This window comes from Bubalus kerabau, chromosome 3 (genome assembly GCF_029407905.1).
Source record: "Bubalus kerabau isolate K-KA32 ecotype Philippines breed swamp buffalo chromosome 3, PCC_UOA_SB_1v2, whole genome shotgun sequence".
Taxonomy (NCBI): Eukaryota; Metazoa; Chordata; class Mammalia; order Artiodactyla; family Bovidae; genus Bubalus; species Bubalus kerabau.
This window is the reverse complement of record NC_073626.1, coordinates 147,239,720-147,252,357: the sequence shown is the minus strand read 5'-3', so window position 1 is coordinate 147,252,357 and position 12,638 is coordinate 147,239,720. Positions and strand designations below refer to the sequence as shown.

The following is a 12,638-nucleotide window of genomic DNA, read 5'->3' as shown; positions in this document are numbered from 1 at the left end:
TCACTTTCAAATAGAAAGTATCTCATCTTCAAAGTTTAACGTACACGAGGTGAATAAAGCGAATACTCATTGCAACTCCAAATTTTAATCAGGTTGCTTTATATCTGGGTAATGTAGATCACAAGAGTGGCAACAACAAAGTTTAAAGTACTTTTTATCCCGATACACTGTTTAAATTGCATTACTAAAATAATTACAACTACAGAGAGATTTTCCCATGGAAGCTTACTGCAAATTTCAGTCAAGAATACTAAGAAATGTTACCAAAAGTTCGAAAATAATGAGCCACCAGGGAAGCCCAATTAACTGCGGCCATAGGATAGAAATTGACAGGGGCATGGAGTCAGATTCAAATTCAGCTTGGAATTAATGAAACTCTTTTGGGATGGTCATAGCTCATTAGAGCAAGAAAGGCCTATTTTATAGATGAGAAAACTACGGCCCAGGGAGCTCTAGTAGAGACACATAAAGAAGTAACCCATGTGGCCTCAGCTCAGAATATTCATGTCTATAGAATATCAAATGTGCCCTGGTTTATTCTTGGTTTGGAAAAACGCGATAAATGACTTGTCTGGACACAAAGATCAAATACTGTAGTCTGGGACTGACTCCATAACACTGGTTTTCAAGGGACAAAAATTGGGTCAACCTTGGACTACAGCCTCATGAGGTCTTTTGGGGAACAGCAGAAGGTCAGTTACCACTGATCATAAAGTCAGCATAAGGATTAGTAGCTGAAAGGCTAAAACTCTTACCCTTCCAAACATCAAGTTAAGCGTCCTCAATAATTTGTCTTATTTGCAGATGGTTCTACATGAAAATACATGAAATGTCAAAAAGTACAAAAGTATCCACAATATGGGGAAATATTAGCCACATGTCCCAAATATTAGCATATTTGTTTTAGTGCAACTTTCCCCCTCAAATATACACACACACACACACATGCAAGCACATGTGTGAGAACACACAAAGAGTGAAGAAACAGGAGAAAATTCATTTCTGACACAGAAGGTTTTCCAAGTAATTTCCTTCATCTTAATTTTCTAGTCTTTATTTCCTTATTAGCCTTTTTATTTACAGCTATTCAGCGTCTATTTAGTAATTTATACTCTGTCTCAATTCGAAAAGGACATAAGGTGTTATTGTATTTCATTTAGTATGAAAATAATCAGATAATTGAAACCTACAAAATTAATCTAAAAAAATGTCATAGAGCTGAAAGCCGAGAAATGTATTATGGGTTCCAATTTTACTCTTTTAACCAACTGGTTATTTGACATCAGAGCATACACCAATCTCTCTAAGCTTTCACTTGGTCATTTGTAAAATAATGCTAATTGTATAGAAAAGTGCTATTATGAAATTCTATAGAATTGTCTATTAGAAAACCAGCTTTTCACAAAAGTTGCTTTAAAAGGTGCTAACAATTCTTTTGAGTGAAGGTAGGTTTCTTTGTAGGAGAAGGCAATGGCACCCGACTCCAGTATTCTTGCCTAGAAAATCCCATGGACGGAGGAGCTTGGTAAGCTGCAGTCCATGGGGTCGCTAAGAGTTGGACACGACTGAGCTACTTCACTTTCACTTTTCACTTTCATGCATTGGAGAAGGAAATGGCAACCCACTCCAGTGTTCTTGCCTGGAGAATCCCAGGGACGGGGGAGCCTGGTGGGCTGCCGTCTATGGGGTTGCACAGAGTTGGACACGATTGAAGCGACTTAGCAGCAGCAGCAGGTTTCTTTGCTGTAAGACTTCTAAGTGGTATTAGAATTCTCTATTGCCTACCCAACAGCCCTCTGCATCCCTTTCTGCCCTGTTAGCATAACCAATCATATGTGTTCAAAGAGTGAATGTGAATAAATTAGAATAGCATCCAGAACTTAAGTGCCCAAAAATGTTATTAACTAGAATCAAATGTCTGCTGAAATTCCAAAATGTGTTAAGTACCGTAGGGTTCTGCATATAAGACCTGGAAAATTCCTAAACTAGATGATTCGAAAGTCTAGAAGACCCTGTGGATATGATTCTTTGCTATTCTATCTGGTGTTTGTTTGACAGGTTAGCAATCTCTAGTCTACACAGTAAAATGCACTGGTCAACTTCAGAAACATTAAAGTCTTGAAGTGCTAGAAAGATTTGCTGGGTAGGGCTGAGTCAGAACTTAGTCATTTAGCATTACATTAGAAAATCCATTAGAAAATAAACGGTAGGAAATAATTTAGATGAATGAAGTTGGAATTATGTGGTTGCCCACTTCATTTAACATTTGTCTTACAAACTAAAAATTTTAATATGTACCCCATTAGCTTACATAGGGTGCAAGACTATGAATTCCTTTCGGTCAGTAGAAAGTTTATTCATCTTTGTATCCCTTGTTGAATAATTAACAAATAGATTTATGGCAAACTTACCATACTGTCTTGAAGATTTGGATGAGGTTTCACAAACAAGGTCATATTTGAAATTGAGTTTAAAGTGCATACAATTTCACCAAGTTAAAAAGAAGCAAAAGAGTGAGAGCGAGGGAAGGAAATTCTAACTACAAAACAGAAGTTTGAAAGAAAGTAGCAAGCCGTGTGTGGAGTTTCCCAAGTGACTCAATGGTAAAGAATCCACCTGCCAAAGTAGGAAACACAGGGGACACAGATTTGATCCCTGGGTTGGGAAGAACCCTGGAGGAGTAAATGGCAACCCACTCCAGTATTCTTGCTTAGGAAGTCCCATGGACAGAGGAGCCTGGTGGGCTACAGTCCACGGGGTTGCAAAAGAGTCAGACATGACAGTGATTAAAAACAAGAAGTGGCTTCTGGAAGCTGTAGGTCAAAGTGACTGTGGAAGAGTGGCCAGTAATAGAAGTGGGCAGAAAATGAGGGGCTGGATCTGTACGAGTCCCTGAAAACGAACTTTCTGCATGTTCTGTGTATAAGTTATTTCATCTTGGGAGATAAAGAAAAAAAAGGTAGGGCCAACCACGGTCTGCATGTATGTGAGGAAGGTTGTGAATCTTTAGTAGGACAATGTTGATGATGAACTTGTACTGGAAAAAGAGATATAAAAATTACACTGAATGTTGAGTACATTTTTATTTCAGTATCAGTAAAACCTACATTACTGGTGATTAACAATCACCAATAAGAGAAGACTGTATTGATTCCCAAAATCGGTTAAACTGTGTCCCTTTAAGTAAGAATAAGCATGTGAACCAATCATGGTTAAATTCCCCATTGTCAAGAATGGATCTGGTTAAATTCCCCATTGTCAAGAATGGATCTCAAGAGTGAGAAAACTAGGGAGAATCAGCCCCACGTCTGTTGTACCAGCCTGGGCCAAGGAGTCCCGTGAGAAGTAGAACCAGTTCCAGTAGCCTCTGAGAGGTGAGTAGGAAGCAGAGAGGATGGGCTGGGGTTTGGCATTTTATCTGCCTTCTGTGATGATGAATACTTAGAATGCACTTGCTACTCCTCCTCCAACTACAGCCCTCCCTCCCTGCCCAATTCGTCTTCTAAACAAGGTCTCAGGGTGGACCTGGCAGTACAACCAGGCCACCTCTCAGAAGAGCTACTCATGGACCCTGTATCTGCTCCCAAGCAGAGCCCCCATCTCTCTGTGCCCAAGCCATAACCACACCCTGCCCTGAGGACAGTGAAGGGAAACAGAATGGGCAGATACCAAAGCTGGTGGCTTGCTTCTGTCTTTTATTTCTCTATCTGAGAAACACACTGATCTTTTTTTTTCTTTGCTTTTAAAATTCTAGAAATGTAAAGTGCAGAGTCTGAGAGAACCATGAGAGTAGACAAGGGATGATTTCTTCGTCATTCATCCCTGCCCAGATTTCTCCATCTAATTCCAAGGGACCATCTGTATCAGCTCGCTAACGAGTTTGGACACGGTCCTTCTCACAGTGGGGAAGCTGCTGGAAGTTGTTTAAGCAGAGGAGTTATCTAATCAGATTTGTGACTTAGGAAGGCCAGTCTGGAGAGGCAGGGATTGGGGAAAGCAGGTGTGGTACAGAAAGAGGTCAGTTTGAGGCCTCTGCAGTATCATGAGCCTATTGCAGATCAATGTGAAAGCTCTGGCCTGCTTCAGTGCTCCTGGTCATGAAGGCTAAAGACAGTGTGGATGATAAGAAGAAAAAGGAGAAACAGCAGCGATCTCCACCGTTTCAGACTGAATGGCTGGAAGGCAACACTGACCACCCAATAGTGAAGGCTGGCCAATTTCACCATTTCATCTATGACACTCAGTGAAACGGGATTTGACGCCAAGGGGTAAAGCATTTTCAGGATTTGGCGTATATTCACAAAATGACTCTAAGGGAGATTATATCAATATATTCTTTTACAAATAGCATATGAAAGACAGCACAGCACAGTTATTCCTGACCTGGAACCAGCAAGGGTTCAAATGCTAAGTTCGCCACCTAACAGCTATGTGACTTGGAGGAGTTACGTAACTGCTCAATGCCTGTTTCCTCATCTCTTAAATAAGGGAGATAATAGAACCCAACTGAGTATCGTGAGGCTTGAATAAGTTGTCAGGAGTACAGGGTTTAGAATACTTGGTGCACTGCCTTGAGGTCTGTGCCTAGAATATAATTACCACTGAATATATATTATTCTCTGTGTCTGATCCAAAATGAGTATTGAAGAAGCAGAAAGTCCACTTTCAAAGATATGGAATTTCAACTTGCTTTTCTTTCTACATTGAACATTGAATTGCTCAGATGGTTCAATAAAAGAAGCTAAAAAAGCTAAAGAAAAATAACCTTTTTTTTTTTTTTTAACCTGAGAAAGCTCATAAGAGAAAGGTGAAAAAACAAATTCTCAGGCACAGGCAGTACTCTGAGGCTGAGACTTTTGAAGACCCCAGAGCTTGCTTATAAATAGTATATTAAAACAAGCAAGAGCAATTTTCTCCTTTCGTCTTTCCTTATTGCCTAATTTTCCTCCCATACTATTTGCATAATGGATAAAAAGGCATCCATTATGCAAATGAATGATAGGGCTGTGAGGTTGCTGTTGCCACAAACCTCGCTCCAGATGAAAAGAAGCTGCCACTAAGCCCTTCAATGTCTGCGGTCCAGCAGAAACTGCTCTGCTAGGTTGATTTCCAAAAGATAGAGGGAAATTATGAAGATGACAGGTCATTCATTTCCACTTGGTTTATTTTAAAAGGGGTACTATAGATGCTTTCCAGAAAATCAGTACAAAATATATAGATACTCGGTATCCTGGCATGTAAAATAAACTTTACAATTTATTTTGTTTCAAATGGCAAAAATTATACTATGCACAATCTTTACAATTTTAAGCATATGTTTGCAAAAAAACAACCTCTGTTCTAGCTTGAAAATTAACCTATAACCGGTGCTTAGAGTGTTCTCAAAATGTATGCGTACATTCAATACGAATAAAAAGTGGTTTTAAGTAACATAATACTAGTGGATTTTCAAAACTTTATGCTTTAAACTGACCTAAAATTATCTTTAAGAGATATTACCAAAATTGACATTATTTATCTTGGAGTCAGAAATTCACTAAAATTTTAGAAGAATGTTTATTTTCTCTTTCTTCCAACACCTTCAAAACAAATGTAACAAATGAGCATTCTGAACAGAATCACTTGCCTGGAATAAATCAGTAGGACAGAAATAAAAAACTAACTTCAAAATGTTTCTCCCCAAATCTTGAGATACACAGTTGGTGGAGAAGAAAGTGGCTAAAACAGAAAGTGATCTTTTATTCTAGCCTGGAATCCTTGATAACGCTTAGTTTTTTTCCAAGTGACTTTTTTTCAGGGACTTTTAAAAAGATTTAAATGGTCCTCACATGCTACGGGCTTCCCTGATGGCTCAGACGGTAAAGAATCTGCCTGAAATGCACGAGACCTCGGTTTGATCACTGGGTTGGAAGGAACCCCTGGAGGAGGGCATGGCAACCCACTCCAGTATTCATGCCTAGAGAATCCCTTGGACAGAGGAGCCTTGGGGGCTACAGTCCATGGGGTCCCAAAGAGTCGGACGCGACTGAGCAACTGAGGACACGCAGCGCACACATGCTACAGATGAAGCTTCGCATTTAGTCTAACTCCTGCCCTGTCAGGTCAAGGATATGCGATTCAGGTTCACCTGCAATTCAAGAAGGAAGTGCATCCATTGTCTGAGCATCAGCAGCTGCAAAGATCTGTGTGAAAAATAATTTAGAGAAAGACAGTCCAGGTTTAAAGGCAAACATTAACAGGGTCAGTCATAAAGTGGAAGCAACTCACAGACAGCAAGATGATGTATTTCAACCAGATGAAAAGCAGATGACTTAAAAAACACACCTACCTAATTTCAGAGCAGAAGGGGTTACTTCAATTTCCCCACCGACTGGTTTAAATGCAGCCAGTTGGGCAGCCACTTCCGTCTCAAAAGCATCTGGGCTCTGCCGGCCTGCTGGGTTTCCAGTGGGGCTCTCAATCTTGTGGAGTGGTTCTTGTTCGTCAAACACAGCAATCAACTACAAACAAATCCAGTAACACTAATTACTTTGTAGGACACGCATATCACATGGACACTATCTAGCTGGTTGTGATCTTTATTTGCTTTTTTTTTTTTTTTTTAATAAAAGACCTCTTAAAACTGAAAACTTTAATGTTACTGTATCACAACTCTTAATTCAATATTCTGTCTGAAGGGGTCACGGTCAGGAAATAATTAACAGTTTGCTTGTATATTCCTGGAATAGAGATCCACTTTTGGCTAACCTTCTGGAAGGAATGAAATGGCCCACTCCTCCCCTCACTTTCCTTTCTGATGTGCCTAACAGGACATCAGCATCTCTTTCTTTTAAGAGTATTGTCAAACATGAAAGCTGAATATGCAGAATGTGAACAACAGACTTACATGGTAGGAGAGAACATTCCAGTGTCAAAGAGCTAAAGACATGATAAAACTGCTAATTGTCCTTTTAGACACAACCATAATAAGCAGAGTCATACATACACATGTATATTTATATGCAATCTGTGCTTATCTTGTACACGTAGTTTTCCCATTTGTATTCATGCCTGTAATTTTGGTCTTTTCCTTCATGACTAACTCCGTGTTGACTGGCTTAAGTCCAATGAAACTAAAAGTCAGGACTTTATTTATTCCAATCTTCATCTCAAATTTATTTCATAGAAGAACTAGGTGTCTCATCATTATTATAAAACATTTAACTGTTTTATAATATTAATATTAATTATTAAAAATATAAAAATATAATATTAATATTAAAAATAATATTAATTATTTATAAATTAATATAAAGATTTAATTAACAAATCAAGTCATTTGTTTTAAAATATGGGCAACATTCAATAACCAAGTAATTGTGCAAATATTGCCGTATAAATGGCAAAGACAGCCCCAAATGAATCTACATTTTTGGCCAGCAAACAGCATCATGATAGAAACTTCCAATGTCTCTCATTGGAAAAGTGGAAAAGTCCAACGCTGATGTGGAAAAGTCCAAATGCGAGTGCAGTAGGTGGCGCAGGGAAGTTACTGTCAATCCAATAAAATGCAGTCTACAAAATGCAAATCTAGAAAACTGCTAGTAAATCTTTAGATATTTTCATTCATTAAATAAAACAAACCTACTTATCATTCAAACATTTTTCAGGTAAGGCATTCAAAGCCCCATTCATAAGGGAAACTTGTTGGCAATAGTATTAATAACACCAGTGCAGGGTTAACCAATCAAAACATCATAAATTCAAGTTCAGTCTTTCAAAAGAAATGAATACAATTAGGGATATGCAAATTGGCTATTCAAAAATAATTTTCATAATTGACTACTCATTTCCAGTATGGAGACTTCTTTAATTGGAAAACCCAACAATCCTCTCACCACAGGAAAAAAATGCTACTCCCAAGGCATTATTTTTAATTCTTGAAATTGAGGACATACATTTTCTATTTTTAATTGGTAGCACTGATGAACCGATTTGAGATAAGACTTAAATGGATTAATAATGAAAGATTATTCTAGTATAAAAATAATCAGGAGAACTATATCTTTCTAATCATCTGTCCAAAATGAAGAGTTTAACACTTTAAATCCTGAAAAGAAAAATAAAACCAACTTTTAAACTGTGATAGAAGTGCTATTTTCATCACTATTTTGGTGACATGATTTCAATTTTTGCATGCTGGTGAATTCTATCACATACTTGTAATATTCATTTTAATATATTAATCAACAAGGCAAAGTGGCTTATTTTACTAGTACTACAAACAGTTTTGCGTAAGTTTTTCTTCTTGCTACATCCTTAAGTCTTAGCGTATCCTATGCACCTGAAATGATGGGGAACAGAGACACAGAATACCAATCAGTAGTGTAATCCAAAAGCCTAAAATTGATAACTCATAAATAAATCATTATCTATGTCTCTTACATAACCATCTCTCCTTAAGCTTCTTCACTGTTTTCCGTATTATTATTATATCTACATTAGGTCACAGCATACATAGTAACAATTCTATACCTGTTTGCCTAGTGGGACCACAGGGTAGATAATTTGTTTCCCAGAGTGACAAACAGTAATTTGTACTAGGGGCCATTCCACCTATTCAGACCACTGTAAGCATTTTCTGAAACAAAAGCTGTAAAAAGAGAGGCTGCATTGTGAAATATCTGCAGTTTGTCCAGGCTGATGCTATGCCCTGAAGAATGTGTATTCTACTCTTCAGAGATACGGGCAATACATGGCTTTCTCAAAGATGACGACAGTGAGACCCGGAGGCTCCCCAACTCTCATCAACTCTCTGATTAATTAATTGCTTAGTCTGTCTCCCAATCCCATGATTGACAGGAGTTATCTCTGCAGAACCTCCTCTGGATGTCTGTATGAATGGATGAAATAAAGTCTCTCCTCCTGGAAAGAAGAGAATCAGTTCCTGAATCTGTGGCATCCAGACAAAGCCACCGGCACCGCAGTGCTGGGTGATAAGAGACCCTCCATCCAGTCTTCATCTCAACGGCTACAATATACCCCGTCTTCGACTTGCTTCCACATTGATCATCAATTTAAACTCTATGTTGTAGGTCTTTGTTAGCTGGATTGCGGATTCATCAGAACACCTACATTACTGGTGACCCAGTTCCTGGTAACAGTGTTACAGAGATATGTTAATTAACATAAACCACTGTTCTAGTCCCTCAGCAGAAGGCAGACTGACCTTCAGATTGTCCAGTTCACGAAAAAGGCCTTCCTCCACCACTGAACCCATTCAAAATGACTTTTCCCACCGAGATGACCTGAACATTAAAAGGTGATTTATATTTTTATTAAAAACAATTCTGTAAAGAGTCCATTTAGACTGAATTTCTGTGGCATGTGGAAGATTTTTTCACCAACACTATAGAGACTGCAGTAATCTAAACTTTATGCAAAATGCAAATCGGCAATATTTAATTTGGAGGCCTTCCTCTTCTGCTGCTCTATCCATCTTCTGGCGCCCCGTCTGCTCTCCTTCTGTGAGGCCAGTATTCTCATGTCATCCAGTACAGCACTGACATTTCCCTAAGACCCCATGGTCCAGAATGATATGTTCAAACAGACTTGGCTTCCAGTCAAAACTCCCGTCCCTGCAGCTCTCTCTCAGCATTTAGGCATCTAATCCCCAGATACACACAAGAAGGTCAGTCTACAAATATGCTATTAACTTTCCCATCGAAAAAACCAAACAGCCTTTTCAGGACTCACCCCTACAGATACCACCCTATTTCTCACTTTCCATCTAAAGCAAAATTTGAAAGTTGTCCACAGAGCAGTCTCCGATCTCCACCCTCCCATTCTTTTCCTGAGGCCACTACAGCCAAGCTCTCACCCCTCTCTTCCACTGAAACCACTCTTATCAAGATCAAAAACAATCTCTACAGTGCTAAATTCAAAGCCATGTCTCTGGTTTGATTTTAGGATACAGTCGATCATTGCTTCCTTTTTAAATGACTTTCTTCACTTGTCTTCCAGGACACCACTTCTCAGGTTTATCGTCAATAGCCTGGCCTTTCCATTCAGTTTCCTTTTCCTCATCTCTAAAAATGTTAAAAAGGCTACCCCTAAATTTGCATGGTGATTACATTTGTCTCATGGCAAAGATATAAGAGTATGCTGGTAAATCTCAAACTTAAATCTCCAACTGAGAGCTTCTCTGAACTCCAGCCTCATGTGGTCAATTGCCTAACCTAACATGAAGACTGAGTAATCCTTAATCCCTCTTTCTTTCTTATCCCCCTTTCTCATTATTTCTCATACACCTCACACACATCCAATTTGTCAATAAATGTTAAAATATACCCAGAGCTTGACTACTTCTCACCACCTTCGCTGTCACCTCTTTGGACCCAGATATCACAGCCTCTCCTATGGGTTACTGCAAGGGCTTCCTGACCTAGCTACTTATTTACACACATGCTCCCTTTCCATCCACTTTCAACATGGCAGCCAGCATGACTGTGCTCAAACATAAGGTGGATTGCATCTCTCCTCTGATCAGAACCTTTCCACCTCACTTGGAATGAAGCCCAAGTCCTCCCAATGCTCTGTATGGTAATGGGCTCCCAGTGAAGGTTCTGACCTCTTATCTCTCCCTTGTTCTCAGGATTCTATCCTGCTCTGCCCTCTTCTTTATCCCTCTCTGTGTCTTTATGTTTGCTCTTCTTTCTCCCTGATACGGTCTTCCACCAGATACCTGCATGGCTTTTTCCTCCATCCTTCACATCTTTATTGAAATGTCAGGCTTTCACCGGCCACACTATCTAAATTGAAATCCACTCCCACACGTCACATGCTCCATTTTTCTTCATAGCATTTGTCACCCCTCAATGCTATGTCTTTTTGTATTTGTCTTATTTATTGCCCATCTGCCTGTAAAACTCCCTAGGAAAACTTTGCTAGATTGTAAGCTCAAAGAAGACAATGCTTTTTGTCAGTTTCGCTGTTTGCTGTACTCCATTGCCTAGAAAAGTGAGTTAAGCATACTAGGCATCCAACATATATTTGTTAAAATGAGTGAAATGAAGCAAAAAATATATATATATGATACCTAATATAGCAATGAAAGGTAGCTAGATTTTTCATATGCTTTTAGAACACTAAAATTATTTATTAATGAAAGAGTATAAATGACAAATATAAGCCCATATGACACTCAATGCATTCTCACATTATTAATGTCTCCGTTTTGTTACTATGGGGAAGACATTCCTCATTTTCTAGTCAACACCAGGGGAAATTGCTTCTGTTCTAGAAATGGAGATTGTGTGTCTTCTCTTTCCTTTTCATGCTCATTTTTCAAAGGGAAAATTTGCTGATTTGGTTTCTGAAGGAGTGGAAGTTTGAAAGGTGGATGTGGATGGAGAGATGGGCAGGGTTAGCAGTGTGGCCTCAGACTTGCCCTTGTCTGATTTTTTCTAATAGGCAACTTTGATTTGTCTGGTGTGAAGCTTCTCATTGTGTCCCAAGAAGTAGCTTAAAAACAAATGTGAATAAATCTCCAGGGGAGTGGAAGAACAGCTTGAACTGCCATTAAGCTCAAAACTGAAGCACTCAGCTTTTATTTTACAAATTCATGTAAATATTTACCAGCTTTCCATGTTTGACTTAACAGGAAAAGATTTTCTCTTTAATTGCCAGTAATACTAAGGCAAGGACTTCCCCTCATGGCTTGGCAGTAGAGAATCCACCTGCAATGAAGGAGCCACAGGTTCGATTCCTGGGTTGAGAAGATCTCCTGGAGGAGGGCATGGCAACCCACTCCAGTATTCTTGCCTGGGGAATCCCATGGACAGTAGAGAATGGTGGGCTACAGTCCATGGGGTCCCAAAGTGTTGGACACAACGGAAGCAAATTAGCACACATGTACACAATAAGGCAATGATCTCGTGTTTTGCACCTGTTTTTGAGAGGTCAAACTGGAGTGTATTTCTCAGGCAAATACCTACCTTCGAAAATGAACTGACGAAAACACATGAAAATAGACCCATTAACGTGGTATGCACATTTAAAAAAAAAAATAACTACATCTCAACTGCTAATGATGATGTGTTCCTAATTCAAAGACTAGGTTTAGTTTGGTAACCGCAAGTATCCCTTGACTACTCCTTCCCCAGTGGGTATCAGGAAGGAACATCTGAAACTAGAATTTGCCTAGAAAATATATCATGTATAAGCTTTATTTTAAAAACATAGTTCAATCTTTTTCATGTTTAACTTGTAAAGGTCAAAGTATTATAAAAATCAACAACAACAACTACCTCAAAGATCAAAAGGAAATAAAAGAGCTGTGGGTAATTTACAATATCCATGACCTGGAATAACAGACATGATCAAAAGAGCCACGTGCTCTGCACAATCTCACATCATCGACATCTCTTCAAGGACTCAGACCTATTTTTATACTCAAACAAGGTACACCTGTGCGTGTGCGTGCATAGGTATGTTTTGGGAGTGAGTGGGGTGGTGGGGGGAGGTAGAATATGAATGCCCTCGATGACATCCCTAACATGCCTAAATGCTTAGCACAGAGCCTGGTACACAATGGAAGGTTAAACGTTGATTCCTTTTCCTCTCATAGCGAGCGTTCCCTGACTCCCAGACTGAGTCCC

General features: G+C 39.1%; 1 protein-coding gene across 13 annotated transcripts in view; it reads right to left on the bottom strand.

Moving 5' to 3' along the window:
- PARD3B (par-3 family cell polarity regulator beta) overlaps positions 1–12,638 on the bottom strand; it is a 1,164,360-nt gene that overhangs the window by 698,871 nt on the left and 452,851 nt on the right. For all 13 annotated transcript variants that reach the window (XM_055573198.1, XM_055573199.1, XM_055573203.1 and 10 more), the window contains exon 3: positions 6,329–6,500. In XM_055573198.1, the coding sequence (XP_055429173.1) occupies positions 6,329–6,500 (172 nt within the window). The remainder of the gene's footprint in view (positions 1–6,328; positions 6,501–12,638) is intronic.